The sequence below is a fragment of the Physella acuta genome, unplaced genomic scaffold (genome assembly GCF_028476545.2).
Source record: "Physella acuta isolate Inbredline_101_S28 unplaced genomic scaffold, ASM2847654v3 ptg001872l, whole genome shotgun sequence".
Taxonomy (NCBI): domain Eukaryota; kingdom Metazoa; phylum Mollusca; class Gastropoda; family Physidae; genus Physella; species Physella acuta.
In genome coordinates, this window is record NW_026733378.1 from 125,550 (window position 1) to 148,924 (window position 23,375).

The 23,375-nt window shown below is 33.9% G+C and overlaps 3 protein-coding genes across 5 annotated transcripts in view; 1 reads left to right on the forward strand and 2 right to left on the reverse strand.

Annotated features, from left to right (window-relative positions):
- Positions 1–3,437, reverse strand: part of LOC131930984 (hexokinase type 2) — a 40,423-nt gene extending 36,986 nt beyond the window's left edge. The window contains exon 1 of the mRNA XM_059287656.1: positions 3,235–3,437. Coding sequence (XP_059143639.1) covers positions 3,235–3,273 — 39 coding nt within the window. The 5' untranslated portion in view covers positions 3,274–3,437. The remainder of the gene's footprint in view (positions 1–3,234) is intronic.
- Positions 3,438–5,047: 1,610 nt separating this feature from the next.
- LOC131930987 (small integral membrane protein 8) lies at positions 5,048–7,223 on the reverse strand. The gene is made up of 2 exons (XM_059287658.1): positions 6,996–7,223; positions 5,048–5,929 (listed from the first exon to the last, which is right to left on the reverse strand). Exons 1-2 carry the CDS (start codon positions 7,182–7,184, stop codon positions 5,771–5,773), a joined length of 348 nt encoding a protein of 115 aa, XP_059143641.1. The 5' UTR covers positions 7,185–7,223; the 3' UTR covers positions 5,048–5,770.
- Positions 7,224–9,226: 2,003 nt separating this feature from the next.
- LOC131930988 (trithorax group protein osa) lies at positions 9,227–22,919 on the forward strand. 3 transcript variants are annotated; one of them, XM_059287659.1, is made up of 19 exons: positions 9,227–9,297; positions 11,983–12,151; positions 12,456–12,554; positions 12,693–12,769; positions 12,858–12,910; positions 13,127–13,362; positions 13,527–13,613; positions 13,926–14,047; positions 14,141–14,201; positions 15,447–15,537; positions 17,696–17,791; positions 17,988–18,062; positions 18,183–18,296; positions 18,641–18,912; positions 19,038–19,220; positions 19,353–19,687; positions 19,883–20,007; positions 20,097–20,159; positions 20,393–22,918. In XM_059287659.1, coding segments are annotated over exons 1-19 (3,378 nt in total). In that variant the 5' UTR covers positions 9,227–9,295; the 3' UTR covers positions 21,511–22,918. The 3 variants fall into 3 exon arrangements, with proteins under 3 accessions (XP_059143642.1, XP_059143645.1, XP_059143644.1); XM_059287661.1 differs by lacking the exon at positions 9,227–9,297 and adding an exon at positions 9,302–9,434; XM_059287662.1 differs by lacking the exon at positions 17,988–18,062 and having other exon boundaries at positions 20,393–22,919.
- The last annotated feature ends 456 nt before the right edge of the window (positions 22,920–23,375 follow it).

Sequence of the window (23,375 nt, forward strand, 5' to 3'; positions counted from 1 at the left end):
TGGCGACATGAGTTGAGGATAACCTCCCCTGTCACAGAAGTCTTTAATTGCACTGCACACTCGCAACACGAGGCAGTTTATCTTGACCTGGCAGACTACGAGGCAGTTTTACCTTGTCAGGCAGCCGTCCATATTGTCCGGCTATAGACTCTGACCATTTGAACGTGAGAGTACTTAAGACCTGTGTGTGCCTTGCTTTCTTAAGTTGATTTAGTCTTCTAGTTTAATATTACTTGTCGCTAAGTAATTCTAGAAACTACAGCAGTGTTGTGTGGCCTGTAGCTGTTCTTTAGACAGTGTAGAAATCTGTGATAGTGTTTTTTCCTACATTGTGTAAGTTGGGTTTTGATATTTTATACATTAAATATTTTATTCAGTTCAACCTTGTGTTCTGCCACTTCTGAGTTCGCTGATTAAAAGGTCGTATGTAGATTGGATGAGTGTTAATTACAATAGTATCACTAGCTTCCCTAGACATTAAATTCGAGCCCTAGTGGGTCGTTGTGTTAAGTGTTCATCCACTTAGGCCGTAAGGTATTTGCATATGACCCCGAAAAAAGAATCCGGGGACGTTCTCCTTCTATTTGGCTGATAGATAGGTTAACGTTACAGTGCATGCAACATAGGGCCTTTATACTAAAGATTTGCGCTTAACCTTTGGTTAAGGGATGTCTTGTATGTAATTTTTTCTAAAATATCTATAGCTTTGATACATACATATTCTTTTACATTTGCATAGAAAATAAAAAAAAAAGATCTGGAGCCGCAGTATAAACACTAAATTTGAATCCAGAGGCGTAGCAACCCATTTCGGGGCCCCCATATTTACATACGTATCCACATTGGCCAAAAAGGACCCCCCCCCCCCTTCAAACAATCAGTTTTTTTTTCATATCACACAAGTAATGTAGAAAACCGCCCAGAGACCCAAATAGCTTTCCATTTTCTTAATTTCGACTATAAAACAGCTTTTTAAAATTATTTTTATACCATATTTGGCGCCCCCCTAAGTTCGCGGTCCGGGGCTACCGCCCCCACCTGTCCTCCATTGTGAAGTTATTGTGTGAAGAAGTACTCGAATTAAAGTAGGTCCCAATTAGTAGAGACGGCATTGAGTACTGTTGGGAGGGGGGGGGGTCGATGGTGTTCTAGACTGACACGAGTGTGTGCAACACGTGCAACTGATTGGACCAGAAATTGTGTTGATCAGTGTACTCGTCTATGTACCCAGTCTTATCAGTGTTTCTTCCAGACTTTTTTCTCCGGGGGGGGGGGGGGCACTTGAAATCTTCGGGGGGGGGGGGGTAAACTTTCTTCGGGGGGGGGGGGCGGACACTGTTAAAAGTATATATTTTCCATATAAATTATATAAATTTCATTTCGTTCGGGGGGGGGGGGGGGTGAGATGCCTGGAAGAAACTCTGAGTCTTATACACACAAGGAATCTCTTGGTCAAGTCATTGCATGGCTGATGGGAATCCACGATATTAGAATCTAGCTACTTCAGTAGAGGTGTCATTACCGCCATCATATACCAATCCCAAACCAAACCCTAATTAAAACATCATCTTAACCCTAACACAGAGAGTAAAAGTAGATTATATCATTATCTGAAATACCAGTTACATAAGTTCGTAGCTAAATCTAGGCCTACTCCTATCAGTAAGACCTCTTTTTATTTCAGCCTATTTACGATAAAAATTAGTCTAAATTCTGACAATTTTTCTAATAAAATGTATACGAATATATGGAAACGATGGTAAATACAGGACTATATTCCTGTAAACTTAAATAGTTTTAGATTAATGTATTTAACTGCACCGCCATATTTTCAAAGGGAAAAATTTTCTGTTGAAAAAGATCTACATGTAGCCTAGAATGCTTCGCGGAGAGCTTAGCAGACGTCATGCAGACACAACACCGCCAGGTTTTCCCCTCCACTTCTCACCCCACGCAGAACAGCTTTTTCAGACTGCGAAGTATTTTGTCCTTGGCGGGGATAATCAATTCGACCTAACTGTTGGGGGTGTGTAGAGACACACAGTCTGGTTCATCCAATCGGCTTTCAGTAAACTCCATTGGCATGACTAGGCTAGCCTACATACATTGTTTTTTTTTATTTGCCTCCTTGTTCTAAATTTAAATATTTTTTGGAGCGGACTAGAGCTATGCCAAATCTTTTTTAAACAAGTACATTAGTATATGAATGTATTACTGAACATCTTCTAAATGAGCACGAACATAAAGAGATAATTATAGTAACAATAACGTCAAATTAGGTTTGGACAAAGCTGCTACCCCTTGTTTAAAATATTGGTAAACAAGATTGCATCATTTTGCCTAGAAGGAGAATTCACCATAAATAACATTGTCGCATTTGTTTGCTTGCAATAACAGTTTTTCACTTTAAAAATACATACTAATACAGAATCGTCAAAATAATAAACGATAGTCTCTCCATAACATGCAATGTGTCTCTAATAGAGCCTACATACAGCGGGAATCTATATGACCAGAATAATCGAATAAGTCAGGTTTAATTGCAGTTCAAACAGCATGTTTCATAATAATCTGCTTTTTCCAGATTTAATAGTGTAATTACATTATACTATAAATTAATATTATAACTTAAAGCCTAATGCTTAAAAACAGGGTAGCCACGGGTTTAACATAAACTTGGTGATAATAGTGGGTTATAACTGTGGGTCTTTAGTTGAGAAATCAAGTATAAGGCCTAAAGTTCTTTTAAAAATTGTTATTTTCAAGAAGACTACGTTTCATTTTAAAGATGATGTAGATCTAGTAGGCATATATCTCTTTAGTACTCTTTACGAAGGAAAACGTGTGTAGGGCGTAGGGCTATTATAATTCCGTACCTAGTAAAATATATACATTAATTTATAGATTTTATTTAAAAGTCTAGATATTGTCAAGATCTAGTTCCTAAGGTTAGTAATATTTTGTCAACGAATATGTGGTCATTTTTAAAAACGTTTTAGACTAATATATAGTAAATAGGCCTACTTTAGCTATAAGCCTAATTGTACATTACCTTTAGTTGGGCATAAATAAATGATGAATAACATATTATTGCTTGGCTTATACATCTAGTCTGTTGACATTTTTTTATCAACATAAGAAAAAAAATTTAAAAAAAAACATTAGACTTTAGACTTCACAACACATTGGATTATTTTTTTTTAATTACTAAAATTAGTTCTTGTTCTAAATTACCTTTTCATATTTAGTAAGTTGCTCAGTCGTGGCCGGCATGTTTAAAGTTCTGTATGTAAAGTCACTGAGGCAGCAGAAGTGAAATAAAGAACTAGTCCAAACAGAATTGTATCCCCACTAGAGAGAACCACTTGCGATAACAAGCGTTTAAGAATGAGACCGACAACACGCTTCGCCTTGTACACAAGTTGATCCAGAGCTCATGAATATTAATATATATCCTGCGTCATTCTACCGACCAGCTCCGGGAAAAGCCGAATCTAATGTTTGGGTTGAAAGTAGGTTAGGAGGTTTTGAACTGTACAGAGGGCAGAAATGGAGAAAAAAAAAACAGGGTCGATAATTCAGCTATTTCACACAATGAAATGTAAAGCAAGCACCTCATGTTGTATACGGCTTGTTATTTAAATGTATTATGCATAAATCTGTATCACTAAAGCTAGGCCTTATTACAGAATTTTAGCCAAGGCCAGGACAGCAGAGTGATTCACTAGTAGATGAAAAGGCGTGGGGGGGGGGGGGGGGGGGGTTAGAAGGTTTACAACTAGCGGCCGCCAATCCCCTTCACACTTCAGCTCCATGCGCGGACTTACGATTTTGTACCCCCCCCCCCCCCCCCCCCCAACCCATCATAAGACATTTTTAAAAATAAGAATTAAAAGGTGTTGCCTTGGCGCACTTCAACAATGGGCAAAACGCCTATAACAAAACATAAAAAAATTCTGATTTATGGTTATAAATAAACGCAATCAATAAGACAAATGTTAAAATCTGTAAATTTAAAAAAAAATGCTATTGCTAATTTTCAAAATATGTTTTTGATGCATACGCACTGTCTTTAACAAAGACAACAAAATAGTCTTAGCTAAAGAATTGACGCATCACCACATAGACTGGGCTGAGATAAACTCGCTTTGTCATAGCTAAGCTACAAAACTGCTGGTTTGTGCTTCAGCAACAAAATACTCACAATTCATTGTATAATGTAAGTTAATAATAATAATAATAAAACCGTGTAGTTTAAGGAACACAAAGGTCTTGATCTCCAGTGGAGCATAGTCTATATATAATTCAAACTATTATGATGTGTCTTGTCAGATCAACTTTCACATGGTGCATTATTTTGATTAATACCATCATATCGCCATAACAAGCATAAAACCGATGATTTACACACAAATAAATTCGTATAATTTACCATTCTATTACAGAAAAGAAATTAATGTTTGATTGGTTAGGGGAGCTAACTACTATATTACATATTTTTATTAAATGCGAGCGCAGTTACTGTTCTTGTCTAACTTCATATTCATCAATTAGTACTTTGTGATATTTAAATATATACACTCTACTTACCAGTATTCAAAGAAAATTTCACATAAACTGCCTTAATATTTAACTTATGATTACGAAGAAATATATTCACAATTTAAGGATAAGAAATAATCCTCCAGTCATGGTCCATTCTCAATCATGCAGATATTAAAAATAGTAGATGCAAAATAATTTAACTGCTCTCTAGTCAAAATTAATGGAATCATTCTGTGGCATGGGTAAACATTGTTTCAGTTTATAAATATAATTCCCTTCAGACCTAATGATCCATAGAGCAGATGAAATCTTTTATTTTGTGATGGTGTGGTCAGCATTATGCCCATATGCCTTCACTTTCTACAACGGTAGGTACCCACCAAAGGAGGGTTGAACAAAAATTTTTTATACCTCTGTCCCTTAAAAAAGCACATCTCAAGCAAGCAGAAAAAAAAATATATAGAACATTCTCAAGAAAAAACATTTTATTGTAAAATTTCATCTTGGCATTTTGTTTTATTTGACTTGAGTCTCTAACTCTTAGAGGACTAGCTGGTAGATTAGTCCACTGAGTCCATGGACTGCATCCCAATCCCACTCAGCAAATTATTCTTACTCTTTCCCCTGAAACTCAATTTATGTGTTCCAGGAAAGTGTTGTAATTTTTGATGCACTATTTTTTCTAATAAATTAAAGAACCAAGTGATCAAGAAAGAAGATATTTTAACATCTCATATTTATTATAATATATTATCAAGATTGTTGTACTACTATTATTATATACATAACTACTAAATACATATCACAATTCATCTACATATTAAAACATGTTTCTTGAAAAAGAAAACTGCCAAACAATTTAGTATATCATTAAATTATAAAACAAATAGGATTCTTCTGGAAAGTTTTGATGGCTAGAATTACAAAAACAGTAGTTGTCAGCTATACATAAAGTATTAACTAAGTATTAAAAAGAACTTACAAAAATTGCCCTACACTTATAAAGATTGATAAATATTTGGAAATTATGTATAAAATACTAAATGAACTGCATGTACAGCTGCTTTGATTCAGAATGTGTAATTTTAATTAAGTGACAATAGTGTATTTTGCTGCAATTTATAGTACCAAATCTAATTTATCATATTTTTATTCATGTCAGATAATTTAGTGAAAGCCTTTGTTCAATTTAAATTGAGTAACAGAATAGTTAGAACAACATTAACTAATTCCAGCGAGATGTTTTTTGTCGAACAGTTAATCCTCCATCTGAATCCAGGGTTACGTATGTTCCCTTTTTATTGTCATCTGTCAAGTTCATATAAGCTATGTAAGCTACACAACTGGAAAAAGCCAATACTCCACAGGCCATTACGAGTTTATTCTGTAGAATGAAAACATGTCATTAAGAATTACCAACATTTACTCCAGTGGTTACAACTTGTTTTACATTTTACATACTTTCATTATAAGGTGGTAAGTTTGTGCTGGAAACAATTATGCTGTTGTTAAACCCCTGTCTGGACAATGTAAACATTTTTACTCTCCAGATAGCAAAATGAACTGATGATGCATTTATTTTACAACCACCACACTTTAAAATAAAAAGATAATGATTTTACAATATTTTTATTTAAAAAAATAATAAAACTAAATGGAAATAAGTAAATAATCTTAGTTTATTATCTTTTAGTCAAATTATTATTTACAAATAATTAATAAAAGTAATATCAAACCTAGAAAAGCGTAAAAATAAACCCACACCTTTACCATTATTTCAATTAAAAAAATTATTTAAAATATCATAAAAAGGTAAGTCACTGGTACTACACCTACTTTCTCTTAAAATACCACAACATTATTTATCTCTCTCTATATATAAATAAATAAATAAAAATATGTCAGCAGGCATCCTGAGTTCACCTGTGGGCACTATGGTACCTACTATGGATACAGTGGGATGCTATAATCTTTGATTAAATAGAATCTGTGGCAGTGGAACCAGTGGCTCATAAGCGCGATGCACCGAACACTGAAGTGTGTTCTACCTCACTATTACGGAGGGTGATTAAGGTAGACACTAAGGTTCATACAGCACGCTGAGGATAATCTGGGTGGTAGTGTGAACAAGCCTGTGCCCAAACATTTAAGATTCAATGTTATGGGTAGTGTCGGCCTGTGTTACACCTAAATAACTTAAGGCATGTAACATGCACAACGGATATGGTAGTTTATGATAAAATCAAAGAGATTCATCAGTCATTTTGATCAGCATTAATAACTCCACTAATAGTACTATCAAATTTCTTTCAAATTAAAAATTTTGTTAGTATGTTATTTCAAGGAAATTAGGGTCTACCTCATAATAAAGTGTGCAGACGTATAAGCTTAGATTGTTTTAGAAGACTTTAATATAAATAACCATTTTTAAAGTAATCCAAAATACATACTGGTTTAACAAAAAGTTCAAAATTGACAGCTCTAAAGACTGATGTTGACGGTAGACTACCCCATCCAGTTGTTGTCGGTTTAGTTTGTTGAACTCTTTCTTTAATTGATTTATCTACAGCAGTTGCTGAATTTTCTTTAGTTGACATTTTACTCTGACCTTGTACATCTGTGTGGTCTGCTTGACTCATTGTTTGTTTTTAGTAAGTTAATTAAGCTAAAATTAAATGAAATAATAAAATAAAGTTAGGTAACTTAATGAGAAGCATGTTTTCAAAATGATAAAGTGTTAAAATTTCTAAAGACTTGCTGCATTTTTGGTCAACATAATAAAAATACATATGGTGTTAAATGTTAATTAAGGGTTGTTGTCAATTACTTTGAACAATAGTAATTATAATGAAAATAATAATCAGGCCCCACAAGATTAAGAATAATATAAATAGGCCTATTCGATATTTTAATATTATTAATAAATTAATAATTAGGCCTAATAAAGCCTTTTTTTACTATCATTTAAAAATATTTTGATAAGTAGGCTAAGTAGGCCTCTAGATGGACTACTATACTATAATACTTTTGTACTTATTATTAATATTAAAATTACAAGCCCCCTGCCTTGAGGCTAATTAGCGGCTAATAGTAATCAGTAACCTAATGGACCCTACTGAGAAAAGTCTAGAAATTATTCGGGAGGCCCATTAAAATTCATTAAATATTTTTTAAATCATGCACAGTGTAATTAAAATTAATATAGTTATAAACTCATGACTAGTTTTAGTCAGACTTTATAAAGAGTGAATGTATTTGATGTTTTAGTATTTTCTGTAATCCTAATTTTAAAAGTAATTTACACTTTACACAATTAAAAAAAACGGTAATCTATCGTTTTAGGTACGTAAAATCGCCCACGGCTAGTAATGTACGAAAAAGTTACCTCATTGTCAAGGCTTTAATAGAAGTATATTGTGATATATTTGTGTCAAATATTATAGATAAATGAATAATAAACCTAAATCAATGGCTAAATATATCAACATAGGCCAGAAATGAACTTTTAACAGCAGTGTTTGTGAGCAAGATTTGCTATATAAACAGCAGCCATTTGTAAAATAGAGTGGCTTCCCCTGAATCTCGTGCTATTGACTTGACTTAGTCCTCTTTACATAGGGCCTCCACCATTTCTTCCGATCCCCGGCTATTGATTTTGCCATCTCCCAAGACATCCCTGTTGGCTTCAGTTCTTCAACAAGACTCCGCCTCCAGGACTGTCTTGGGCGCCCTCTCTTCCGCTTTCCCTGGGTGTTCCATTGGCGTGTAACATTTGGCCTTGGGTGAGCCTTTCACAGTGTGTGACCCACCCAGCGCCACTTCCTCTTTCTTATTTGCACACCTATAGGCTCCTGCCTAGCTCGCACTATTAGTTTACAAAAAAAACAACTTAAACAAGATGCCTGCTATAGTAAATGAGCATGGTTGCATCTGTTGGAAACATCGCTAGTCTTCATTTAAGACATTTATTGCTATTACTGAAAAGTTTTAGGGCCTAATTCAATTGTTTAAAAACAAGTACATAAATGAAACATTTTTGTAAATTTCAAAGCTAAAATCCTCCTATAAATGTGAAATAATTATTAAAATTTAAGGAGTCACCTGTTTTTCACATTACTAGTCGCGGGTGATTTTGCGTAAAAATCTAAAGCGATAGATTACCAAAAAAAGAATCTAGAATCTAGCTTGTTCTTGATTAGAAGAGGTTAAGTCTCTAAAATTCAGGCAGTTAAAATTAATTTAATTAAACCTAGAAAACGGGGAAAATGGTATATTTCTTTCCCTAAAATTTTTTCTTGAGGGGCCAATCTACTAATCTAGCTTATTCATTTTATTATTGATTGACATTTACTAGTTTGGAAGTCAACTCTACATGGGCGCAGCCATTTTGGCAGATCTATCATGCCTAATTGAGCTTCGTCTTAATAATCAATAAATACAAAATATTTTTAAAAAATATTCTCTCTAAAAAGATACGTTTGAAAAGTATTCGTAACTTTATAAGCGTATTTTACTTTAAATACGGTTTTAATTGTTAAATGAATATCAACCTCATGAATGCATAAACAATTCAAACACTAAAATTATCTAAAATATAAGGTATTGTAGAATTTATATTATACCCATGAGGCTAGGCTAGCGCAAGTAGCCTATGTGTTAAAACTCTGGCTCCTGCGTTCTGACGGACTAGGTTAAAAATAGCTCTGTCTGAGCAGAATATGGCGTCGTTGGCAGATTACTGAGAATAGACATGTATTTAAAAAAATCTCATCTCTATTTTAAAGTCGTTATTAGAACCTATCTAAAACACATGTTAGACTAAAATATATTGTTCTTTTTTTATCTGTTTGCGACGTCCATTTTTAAATCATTTAGAGCAAATGATAGCGGTAATTGTTTTAGATTTAGGCTCAATGTGAAAAGCTTTTCTTACAACTTGGTTACAACAAAGACGAGTAAACGTACTCTAGATCTAGAAATCTAGATCTAGATTCATCTAGATCTAAGCCGATAACTAAGCCAAGCCATTCTAAGTCTACACTAAGCCTTTCCCAGTTCACCATACTCATAGCAGCTAGGATCTAGATCTAGTCTACCAATATTTTTTTTAACTATTCAGGAGGGTGTGGGGAAATTGGGAGACGCGAAAAGCGAAATGGCGAGGCGGGAAAATGCGAGAAGGTAATGCGAGACATACCTGCGGAATTAAGGGTAAATAGCGAGACACTTTTTGCGAAAAAAGTTTTTTCCTTTTTTTTTCCATCTTTATTTATTTAAATTATTTTTTTTTGTTTTAAAATAAACAAGCATTTAGCCATACCCTTTAACACGAGTGTTGTATGTTGTTATTTTTTATCTAGATACTAAGAAGATAGATAGATCTATATGTAGATCTATCTATTAAAAGATCCTAACATCGTTGCTGTGCTACTGTCATCGCCCGCTCTCGTTAGCGAGAGGAAAATCCCGTCTCAGTCGGCATAAATTTAAAAATCTAGCCTGCTCATGTTTATACAAACGTGAGCTGTGTCATTGTGAATTGGTATAATCTTGTCAGCAGGAGAGATATTCTGCAACATCTATTTATGGATTTTTGTACTTGCAAAAAGTGTAAAAGTATAAACAATTCTAAAAACTTAAAAAAGTGCAATTTATTTTTTTATTAAGTAATTTTAATTACAAACAAAATTTACAAACATAATATTCTGAAACAGTCCTCAAACACACCTCGTGACACCATCTTTCACACATAGTACACCCAACCCAGTTCATTAGACTCCCATTTATACATTTTTCTTTTGCTACTTCTTCCAATCCACATTCACAACATTTCACATTCTCATCACAGTTGACCTCCTCGTTCATCCCACAAACAACACTGGCACCCATGTTCTTATCATCATCATCCGCACGCTCAACATCTGTTTTCCGTTTTTTATAATTTGTATTTTTTATAATTTCTGTAATTTTGGCAATGTCTTGCTCATTGTTGTCACCAGCAGTTGAGTTTTTTTAAAACATCGATATTTTCTCAAAATCTTGTCTAATTTCGGTCAAAATAGAGTATTTTAATCAATTCCTATTACAATGTATTAAAACAGTTTTCTAAAACGCGAAAAAACGTCTAAAATTCTTTTTCTAACATTGCTTTTTTATAGTGTGACTTCACATCTAACCCCCCCCCCTCCCCCTCATCACACATCGTCATAAAATTACAAACCCCCCCCCCTACGAGTGTGACGTCATTTATGGAAGACCCCAAAAAATTCAGATAAGTTCAACTTGGTTTTAAAAATATTTGAAGTAGGCCCATAGCTTACGATATAGCACGAGCAACTGATAACATCGGTGACGTCACTTTATTTTGTTGTATCCAAATGATGTAGGCATTTCCTTGTGCTTAGATTTATATGGTAAAAAAAAAACTAGAAAAAAATCGCAGGCGGCGGCTATAATACAAAATTTCTATGCAACAATAGAAAATATGTTTGCGGCGGCAGCGGATCCGGGCACGGCGATCTTCAAAGACGGTAAATCAGGCGGCCTCGGCGTTCCACACAAAAGACAGAAGTTGATCTATCGTCGGCGGTATTACCGTCGGTTTCGAACAAGGTGGTATTCTAAGTCGACACAAAAGATGGGGGGAGTTGACAAATCATCAGTATGTCTAGCGACGGAAAAATCGAAAGTTTTAACAATGTAAAGAAAACGTGTTTGAAGTCTGGACCAAATACCACTGAAAATCGGGTGCGGTAAATTTTTCGCAGAAATCTTCGCATTTCAACACCACCCAGCGTAAGTATCGGCTTGTGGTAAAATGCGAGACAAAAAAGTCACGTGACCGACCGTTTTCGCGCCCTTCTCGCGTTTTCCCGCCTCGCCATTTCGCTTTTCGCGTCTCGCAATTTCCCCACACCCTATTCAGGACACTGTACACTAGAAATAGTCTAGGATTTTATAATCGGACACTGGTAATAGGGGAATACTGTGTAACTGTAATCATTACAGCATGGTTTGAAAAATCCCCCACAATTTTTTTAGCTTGGTGGTAGGCAGCTTGTGCCCTATGATGTACGTACATACATAATACATACCCTCCTGATTCCTTCTTCAGCTCAAAGTTATCAAGCCTTTTTTAATAGTTTTTATGATGTCTGGACACCAGATTTTTTCTATAGAATACTTTAACTTTAATGCTATTTATTTATAGTATAAAATGCTGCCACTGCAATAACAATGGTCGGCCAATAAATTAGTGCGATACAATTAATTTAAGTGTCAAATTTCACTTGTAATTAGTAGCCAGTATTTTAAACCTCAAATTAAGTCGTAATTGTAATGCCAATACCAGCTAGCCCCATACAAATATATAGGTACAGCTAATGACTGCTAATAATCAAAATCACATGATCACACTTTGTTACTTTATTTTTTTAGGGATATGTATGACAGTCATGGAATCATGTTTGGTCATGAAGATCCAGAAGACAGAAGTAGTTTAGAAGCTGCTGCAGAAGCTGCAGCTAAAGTAAATGCTATGCTAATAGCTAAAGGAATGTTGAAACCAAATCAAATTCATGCAGCCACGAATGTCATTACTAAAAAGGTCAAGAATGTTTCTAAACTGTTATTTATATAATTATGTTGAACTTAAATCCTGTGAAGCCTCTTAAGAGTAAATGGCTGCAGCTGCACCTGTCCATCCCTCTATTTTGGGCAGCTCTCTTTAGTGAGCCCGTGTAAGCCGTACAGCCTTTGCTTCTACTTCCACATTCCTCCACAAGTGTTTAGACCCGCTTTCCTATGGCCCTGAGGTTTCAGTCGAAAGCTTACCTGTTGACATCACCATTTGCAAGATTTAATATCCCTATAATATAATGATTTTGATCATAAATTTTTTAACTTTACAGGCTGGAGGTCCGAATAGCTTAGTGGTGGCAGAGGTGGAAATAAACAATTTAACAACCCCTTGTCGAAATACATTGACTAGAGGAACTACACAAGAAGAGGTTTTTAGTATATTCTGAATTCTATATCTCAGTAATATAAGACTTGTTTCAATAAGTATGCCCTATAATTTCAGTATCATACATTAGTCCAAACATGTTTGGTTTTTTTACATATTTTCTTTGACAATCTTTTAATAGATTTCTAAGGCCAGCGGTGCAGCTGTCACAACAAGGGGAAGATTTATGGCACCTGATGAAAAGGCCAGAAGCCCAAGGTAGGCTCATTGTTACATTTTATACTAATTAAGCTTTTGATTTTCTTCTGGTTTTGTTTTACTGATTTTCAAAATGTTATCTTTTCAGTGATCGCTGTTTATACCTGAATGTTCAGGCAGCGTCCAAAGAATCGGTTGACAGTAAGTTACATACATTATAGAAATAACATTTTCTGGATGTCATAAATGGATAACCCCTCCAAAAAATTAAGAAAATGTTAGGGAAAATATGTGCAGAATTCCCTCTAAACTCTTTGCATGTGTATTTGCTAATGAATCTATGTAAAATGTTAGTTTTGTAAAATTATTTTAATAGCTGATTGTGAAAAAAAATGTGCCTCAATTTACAAATTTTAGTTGCTGTGCAAAAAATCAATGAAATAATTCGAAGCATGTGTGGGAGCAAGTCTGAGGCAAAAGTCAGAGGTGCCAACCATAATCGTGGTGGGAGGATGAGACAGCCATTCAGACCAAATGCAAATAATAATCGATTTAGTTTTAGGGGCCAACCTCCGCCCCCTTTAATGTCATTGCCTACACCACCACCACCTCAAGTTCAACTTGTACCCCACTCACATCCCCCACCTCAGCAAGTAAGGAATTTTTAGAATATGATACATTTCTAAATAATTAATGAGTATTTTTAAGTGCAAAGTTTTGATTGTTTAAATAAAAAGATTGAATTTTGTTTTATTTGAACTGGTTTAATATGCTTGTTTATACCAAATCCAAAACAACTTTTTTTTCTTCTTCAAAGATAACAGTCTTGCAAGAAAATTTATATATAGGGCTTGAACATGCACCACCAAATTTTGATACTAAGAACAAGTTATTAGGCCCTGGAGTAAGTTTCCTGGAAGTTCAACAAAACTTTTAATGTTGTTTTCATGCCTTTAATATATGTATTAACCTTGCAAGGTAGTATAGCTGACTAACTGTCGAATTTCAAGTTAGTTTAAAATAATAATGAGCCTAGCTTTTAAATGCATTGTTAGTTTATTTGTTTGAATGTTTTATTATTACATTTTTTAACAAACAGTAAACGGTTAGAATTATAGTGTTAGAATTATAGTTACAATACAATATATTACATATCTGCTATGATAAACCTTTAGGTTATCTTTTTTATAATTTTACACTGTTTATAATTTTTTAGGGGAGCTATCTTATGCATATTCAGTCAGAAACTGGAGCAGCTGTCAGTCTTAGGGGTAAAGGATCTGGATTTGGTGGAATGAATGGAATGGATTCCATTGAACCTATGCATGTCCATCTTGAGTAAGTAAATAGAATATTCAATTAAAAATAGTATGCATGACCTATTTCTATACACACAAAAAGTTGATATAATTTTTTCCCCATTTATAATAGGCACCACTCTTATGTTGCATTACAAGAGGCTAAAAAGTTGGCTGAAAATTTGATACAAACAGTAAGTGATTAACATAGTGTTTAAACATTCTTGTCTATTAACTCAGTGTTTTAATCCCATTAAGCTATGTTTAAGTTTAATTTCAGTTACATTTTTTAAACTAGGACTCTTTGGCTTTACAGATATCAGTTACATTTTTAGGCTTAAATAATAGTGGGAAAGTTTTACAAATTCAAAACATTTGTAAAGGTGATGGCCTGTGTATGGCCAATGTTTTTTTTCTTTAACTGTAATGTTGTTTAAATTGCAGATAACATTGCCATAACAATTTGTATTCAGGTAAAGATGAAACGGACAGGACCATATACAGAAAAATATTTACCTATAATTATTTTCTCTTTACAACTCAGTTGTAATTTGTACTTTAATGTATGTTTTATTCTAATTACAGTTCACCTTCTAGCAGAGCCCTGGTTTAATCAATTAAGTATCCCAAAACTTGTTTTTACTGGTTGTGAAAAAAAATCTCTTGAGAAAATAACTTGACCCTATCCACAGCCTGCTTTAAAATATTTTTATAACATACTTTATTACTTTGATAGTAAACTCAACAGGTAAAAGGTGACAACAGCAATTTCTTTTCATTGCTAAGCAGCCAACCCTTATGATTTGAAAAGTATTGTTACATGTTTTAATATTCCATTTGGATGTTATTTTTTTTTATACATGAAAATTTGCTAAATGATATAAATTAGTAAAATTGCCTAATATAGTTTGAGAAGAAAAGATCCATTATTAATTTTTTATAATAAAAAATATAAACAGAACTAATAAGCTTAAGAAGTTGCTGTTGATTACATTTTTAAGATATTTATATTTTACCATGAAAAACCACTATCACCTATTTTAATTTTCTACATTTGCATGATTTAACACTACTGTTTATCCAACATCAGAGTGTTAGATATGGACACCCGGTATTGACTTTGCAAGCTGTGGATGCTGTCATGTCTGCCAGGGTCACAGATTAAATGGCATGTTTAAAAGTGATTTATTGTTCATTTGCTTTTGCTCAAAAGCGAGAGAAGAAAACAATTTTTATTGCAATTCTCCAGCACCCTGCTGTGACACTGACAGACGTGTATGCAGTAAACTATTGGACATGCATTATTTCCTCTCTAATATTTGAAACAGTTTTATCCTCTTTGTCCAACCCATCATTACTTAGCATGGATGTCGCAGTCTCCTCTAGAGGCTGCACTCCATAATTAACCATGCCATGTTTACTTGATTATTTCTCTATAGGTGCAACAATCGTATGTCAGTTTCCAGCAGGCTCTAGCTGCACTTCCAGCATCAGTCCCCACAGGGCTCATAACAGGAGTACCCCAGCAGCGTAAGTCTGCACTAATTTTTTTGGCTGTTAAAAAGCCAAAATTTTAATTCTGTACACCAGGTTTGAAGTCGTATCACTCATCAAACAGCTCTCACATGGAGTCAATCTTTGTCCATTTTGCTCAACAAATTGTTTCTTATGTCTGTTGTAATTCATTTTCTGTTTGTTTATGTTGACTGTGATTTACTGTTTTTTTTTTGTGTTTACAAAGTTTTTTTTTAAATTAATTTTTTAACTTAATAGTTTTTAAAAAAAATCAGAGACAAGTTTATTTAAATTATTTTGATGGCATGTTGCAATAAACAGCACTGAAAAATAAATTAAGTAACATTTTCCTTTATTATAAATATGAAAATATAAACTACTTTTTTGGTGGAAACTCATTTTTCTTTTAAATGTTAACTGTCAACAAATAATAAATGTAATTGCTTCAAAACTTAAATAACTCTTTCTTTACAGGTAACATATTTAGTATCTGAGTATATTGCTATTATGCTATCCTAAAAAAATGGCTGAAACAGTTCACTTTGTTTTTATTTTCCTTGGTTTTTAAGTTTTTACAGGTCTTGCAGAAATTAGATTCTTGTTCTAAATTTAAGAAATTATCCAAGGATAGAGATTGAAGAATCCATGGTTATCCTCTAGTGCATTATGCATGTACTGAAGTTAGATATTTATTTATTACATACTGTTAGCTAGTGTCCTCCCTTCAATTTTTCAATTCAATGTTTGCTTATGAATGAGGTTTTTTGATTTAATGTTTCAATTCCAAATGTTTTTAATAAGGTATGATTCCACTTCAGGGTGTAATAATTTTTCATACTTTCTTCATAACCAACACAGCAATAAGAAGTGTTTACATTTTCTTCTATGGTGCCATCTTGGCTTATTTGTTTCTCTATGTATCTGTTCATCCATGGAGATAAAGAAGGTGCCGGGACATTGTTGTTGTCACGATACTGATACACATCTCCTATATAGATGTCTGCGGGCCGAACAACCTTCTCTCATTTACAAGAACAAACTGAAGGCTACAGGCTTGCATACATTATTAAAAATTTGTTCTATAAATTTGTTCTTTTAGAGTCTCAAGTCAACATCAAATGTTGTGAGTTCAAATAATTGGTGTGAAAGATTTTTTAACTTTCTTTTGAAACATTCCAGTTTTATTTAATTCCTTAAAATAAAAAAAAAATAATGCAAATTTTAATATGCAGATTTAAGAAAGGAACCGTTCAAGTGGAGTTGACCCATTGAATATTGTAACTTTGGCAGACTTTCTTTTTGTGCTCTCATCTAGTTTGCTATGACATATATTCTGTCTAGATGTAATTCTAATTATTTTTCTATTGTCTAGGCTCCTTTTCCAGTTACTTCAGCTCTAATTGGATAAATATCTCTAGCTTTCATTAATACACAACTTTTTCATAGTAGATCCAATGCTGTACTTAGCATTAGCTGCATTTCAACATAACAAATATTAGTGTTGAGCTATTGTGTACTCAGTTTTTCTTAAAATTCCTCAGGCTTTTATAAGAAAACCATAATTTATGTTTAAAGCATTTCTGATGTGCTCTCACTCTCATACTATTTTCTAACGGTTAAAATTATTTTGGCTCTATAATGGTAACGAGAAAAAAAGAAATTCCTTTAAAAGGATTGCATGTTTTAAGATACCTTATTTTAACAACTTGCATGTTTGTGCTGATAAAAAATCATAACAATGCTATATGAAAAAAATAATAATCCATCTGAACTTCAGAACTCCACAGTGGTTGAGTTATTCCAGCCCCCATTTCCAACATTTATGGCGCTAATGACACATTTTTCTTTAAAAGCTTGATTTGTGGTTTTAAAGTTAGGGATGTAATAGTGCATTTTACCTTGATTTTGAGTTAGAAGTTTACCAAATTGAGTAAATAAGACTGATTATTCTAAACATAGTTTGAAAATTGACTTTCATTATTCTTAGAATTTGTTTCATCATTTAACCTGTATTTCTTTTTCAGGAGCACCAATGCGTTCAGTGAATGGAAGTCAATCATTCAGAAATAATTTAGGCAATTTTATCCTTTTTGTAGGCTGTTTATTATAACTTTTTCTTTAACAGGGTGGATTTATCATGATTGATTTTATGTTATTCATTAATATTTCACAGCTCCAACTTTTGTTGAGGCACAGATTGGGCATCCTGGGCCTGGTCTAGCCACCATTACTATGACAGAACAAACCATACAAGCATTACAACCTCAAGGTTAGCCTTTTTTTAAACCATGTCTTTTTTCATTACTTTAGTTAGTTCCTTAATTAGCTCTATTTTCCCTCTACACTATTAAAGGTTTGCGACTTATAGGTATTATGATGGTAACAATGTAATTAATTTGATGTCTTTTCTAGTCAATAGAACTAGTTTACAGTATAAAATTGTTAATATACTAATTATTACACAGTACAACAACTTGGGCCACCAACCATGTTAATGCCACCAGGATCAGTGGCTAGTCAGTTGTCTCAAATGCCACAAGGTAAAACACACAAAATTATTAAATTCTTTGCTTAAAATTTTAATTTTACCATTTAATACATTTTATTAATATAAAAACTTTAACTGGTTTGTTAACTAAAGTCAATTGAACATTTTCAAGGGTTAACTAACACAGCACAGACTTTGATGATCCCTTCAAGCTTAAGTCTGACTTCTATGCCAATACTAAACACTATGCAAGCATCTGCAGCTTCTATGTTACCTCAACAACCAAGTATGTATAGTTAGAATTAAAGCAAATACTTTTTTCATTTTATGGAGATGATGTGTGTTTTAATAATTGAAAAATAGTTAAGTACCAGTTTTAACTTGACTGGTCCATGGGGCAAGTAAAGTCAAGTTCATTTGTTTTAGTGACCATTGTTTATGAAGGAATAGCACTATGCCCAGCTGGCTTTACTTTTCTAACCTGAATCAGGTACTCATTACAGTGTGGGGATGTGCAATTGACTTGAGCCCGCAAACTGAACTTGACTTTCAAGTTAGCAGTCCTATGATCTATCATTCAACTATGCTGTTCCTTGTTTTAACAAGTGCATATTTTAAAATTTTCCCCAGCCCATTTGGATCTAGGAGCTCAACAACAAATGATACTAAGTCAACCTCCACCCGGCACACCTCAAGCATTAGCCCAAGTAGGACTTCAGCAAATAGTCCCTGCACCCTCTCCAGCTCCACAAGCTTTGCCATCCCACTATGGGGTTTACAGCCATGTTCAGCCTCCCATGCACCTTGTTTCACAGCCAGTTTCTATTGCCTCACATGCTATAGTACAGCAAGCTGGACCTCCAATGCTGACTCAGCCTACTCAGCATATCTTGGCACAACAGGTTCATTGTTTCTTTTGTATTTAAATTACCCCATTGCTTTAAAAAATTGTCTTTAAGAATTGCATTAAATATATAGTCATACAGTTTAGACCATGAGTAATATAATCTTAATATCTATTACACAGACTCCAATTAATGTCCCCCCTGGCCATTCTATCTCAATGTCTGCACCTACTTCATTGGTGTACACTATGGCTTCTAGTGGTCCCACCTATTATACCACCCCTAGACTGGAGGAAGAAGAGCCAAAGCGTCGGTTCACAGAAGAGAAGGATGATAAAATTCCAGAAAATCTTTTGGGATACCAGGTTTGTTTACATTTTACTTTGCTTCTCGTTCTTAAACAAGTTAATCACCCAGTACTTTTTCTTCTTCAAAACTTGCAATTTAATTTACAATTATTTAAAAAAATTTATATTCATTCAAATCTTTAATTTCAGCATGGTCCACCTCATCTAGTCAATCTTGTGAGATCAAGTCCACCTCCTCATTCTCTGCACTCTCAAATGTCACAAGGTGCACAGCTGATACAGACATCCCATCATGGGCTGATACAATTAAGTCATATCCCACCAGATCAGAACCAGTTTGCTCATCTTGGTCAGACAATAATCCAGTCATCTCCCCAGCTGTTTCAGCCTCCACCAGAGGGGCAGCAGATACTTGCACACCCTTATCACACTGGACTGCCCCCTCCCCATTTTATGACTGGGCCTCCCCCACCTTCCCTGTCACCAACACAGCAGTTGCCTAGATCACCCAGCTTAGAAAACAGGTATTTTACATAATTAATTCATAATTAAAACATAACTTTTCAATGGTGTCTGATTGGTTTAGTTGTACAATTTTATTACTGTTGAAAAGTTTAAAATATATATTTAATATATAATTATTGAAATTTTTTTTTTTTAGCTTGGGTGTACTTGATTTGTTGCAGTTAATTTAATAATTTACATTTTTGTAATTCTAGACCTCCAAGCCAAGGCTCTTCCCAGTGTTCTACAGCTCTTATGCCCCCACCCCCACCACCAGCTGTCACATCCCAGGCTGGTGAAGGAACAATGCCTCCTCCCAAATCAGCTGATGTGCCTTGGGGTAATACATTTGTTTGATATAATACTTTTTATTTTATTTATGTTATACAATGTCTAACATGTTTATGTATTTGTTACACTTTTTAAAAGGTTCTGGTTCAAAACGGAGAGTAAGTCCTTCACCTTCAGAGACATCTAAAAAGAAAATCAGAGGTATGTTTAGCTTCTTATAATAAAAATAAACCCTTTAATACTTAAATTATGTAGGTCATAGACACTAGTGGTTGTTTTTTTTTCATGTCAGGGTATACTAAATATTTCAATCTTAAAAAGTTGTTCAGAATTATTTGTGTTAAACAAAGGGTGTTCTTTTTGTTTTTCATTGACTCCATCTTCATGTAAAATAAATTTATAATTTTGAAATATTGTTGATTTTCTCAATTTAGGCATACTCAAAAATAAACATAACTCAGCCCAACAAGAACTGGAAAAAGAAGGCACAGAGCCAAGTGAGGGGAAATTAGAATCTCAAGAAGAACTAGAAGACAAGAGGCACCCTGCATCTCCCCAGTACCAGGGTCAGCCATTGCGATATCCAAGTATGCCTTCTGATCCCAATCTACCCCCCACGTCACAAGAATCAGGTGTTTCACTCCAGCATAGATCCATCGGTCCTCAAATCCCTAATGGTCTTCCCCCAGGTCATCATCTGTTGCAACAATCTGACCCTAATTTTCCACCCCAGGTTAATATAGCCCACCAACATTTACATATTGAAGGTCCTAGACCAGAGGGACCACCGAACCAGATTGTCATTGAACACCCAGGTGTACCAGGGACACCTGTACATATAACACATCACAGATTGACTGCACCTGGACAGATACACATTGAACACGCTTTAACAGGACCACCACCTAGGCAAGTTCTGATAGAGCATCCAGCTCAACAAACCATGCACTTAGAACACCCAAATGGGGCAATAACAGGCCCCCCACCAGGCCACCCAGAGCATGTTCATACACATGTCCCAGTTTCTCATCCTGGCCAAACTCAGGAGATCTATGAGTTTGATATTGGTGCTCAGCAACTTCAACAACCGCCGCCACATTTTCATCAAGCTTTTGAGCATATAACTGTTTCTCAGGCTAGTCAGCCAGGAGAACACCTCCTTCCTCCAGGATCAGCTGTCATAGTGTCAAACACCCAACACTTTCCCCAGTATTCTGTAGCTATATCAACAGCTGCTCCCCCACCTCCAGTTTCTTATTCCTTGCCAACAACAACACAGTTCACCATGCAGAATCAGGCAATGGCACAGCATATTCAGAGATTACCAGAACCACAGCACATCTCAGTGCCTCCACCACCACCACCTTCCTACACTATAGGGCTACCACCTTCACCATCCCCACACTATCAGACGCACTTTGCAGGTATGCAACCTGCTCATCCACAGTCCATTCCAGCTCATTTGTTTCACCAGACTCAACAGCCTCCACCTCCTCAAGCATCTCAGTATCAACACCCACAAGGGATTTCATACTGGGTTTCCCCAACCTAATGTTTTAGAAGAATAGATAGATTTGAGCTGTAAATAGATTTTCACAAAGAAGGAAATAGACATGATTGTTTATTATAAAGAAAATGTCAAAACTTCATTCAAAGTATTTGGAGCAGTTTGCCCATAAGTTATGTGGTTTTTGTATTTAGTTTTGCTGTAGATATTTTGTATGAAAATTACATTGCCTCCCATTCAATAGTATAAGTAACTTATAATTTAACCATAGTTTTAATTCAGATTTTCGCCAATAATTTTTGTATTGCTTTGCTAACAAATCCTTGGAGGTTTCTTGTTTATATATATATATATATATATATATATATATAAGAAATTTTCCTTTAAATTAAAATAGTAATTATATAATTACATTGTTTTATTTAGTGAGGCTTTTGTGATATCTTATTCTCATTTGTGGATTTCTGTAATATTTCTATTGAACTGTGTGCAATGGTTTTTTTTTAATTTTTTAAATTCATTTGTAAGGCATTGTTTAAGTATTTTGCGCACCTTCTTCATTTTGCTTTGCTTTTTAAAAAAAGTAAAAGTATGACTTTGAAATTTAAAAAGCTAATAATATAGAGAAAGAGGTTATGTGTGCATAAGGATTGATGATGAAATTATTACTTTTATGATGCGTTGCTATTTACATTCATGAATTATTAAACTTTTTTCTTTGCATTTGCTCAATAACAAAATAGAATTTTTTGAGTCGTATGAGTGAATGGTTAATTTCTAATGTTTACTGATTACTGTTGCTTATTATTAACCCTTTCCTTTTGTGCCATTCCATTTGTGTACAAGTACAACTTGTTTTCATCCCATTTTCCCTGCTGCTTTTATTATGAGTGTTGGCCATTAACATATAGTACTTAGAGTGAGCTTCATATTAAAATATGTTAAGTAGCATGATTCATTGTTCATTGCTATTAATTCTTGACTTCGCAGAATGCAAAGTCTACAGTACTAATTTATCCTACATGCAGTCAAATCTTTTATTAGAAGTATAAAAGCTAAGCAATAAATTAGTTTCTTTTGTAAAAACATTTTCAGTTTTATGCAATTGTAATGTTTCATTTTCAGCATTCTGCTTCATGGCTAACAATGTTTATAAAAAATTGCAAGAAACAAATATTGTTTTCTGAAATTTTACCAAATAAAAAGAATACAGCCCTGAATGAGGAATGGCACGTTTATTTTACAACAAAGACATTAAAAATGACAATAATAAATGTGCAATGGCCAACTCAAAATACTTGAGGCTGCCAGGCTTGATGGTGGCTTTTTAATTAATACAATAGTCTTACCCATTCCATTTTGTAATATTGAATGATGCTTAAATTAAAATCTAAACATTTACCTCCAAAACAATTTAATACTAATGTATTCAATGATATATATACAGTGTTTGAAAAATTATATAAAATAAAGAAAATTCAGATTAGGAAAAATAATATCTTTTAAGTTGATATAAAACTAAGATCAGAAGACAATTATATTCAAACAATGGTTAATAATTCTGTGATGATCATCTTTGCCAGTTCTTTCAATATTTAAAAAAATATTTTTATATGGCAAACAAAATATACTACCAACATTATCACAAGATAAATTTAAAAAAACAAAACAAGAAAGATTGCTAAAAAATTTGACCAGCAAGAATTTTCTCCATACATTTCAATATACTGGAAAACTAAAATTGTATAAAAACTTAATTTTTAAAACAGCAATTATTTGTAGTCTTAATTAAGCAAAACATAATAAATATACATTGTTTGCACTTTTGACACACACTGGTACTTTAAAAAATGAATCTATACAAATCTTAATTAAATAAGCTGCTTATAACAGCATGGATCTGAACCTTA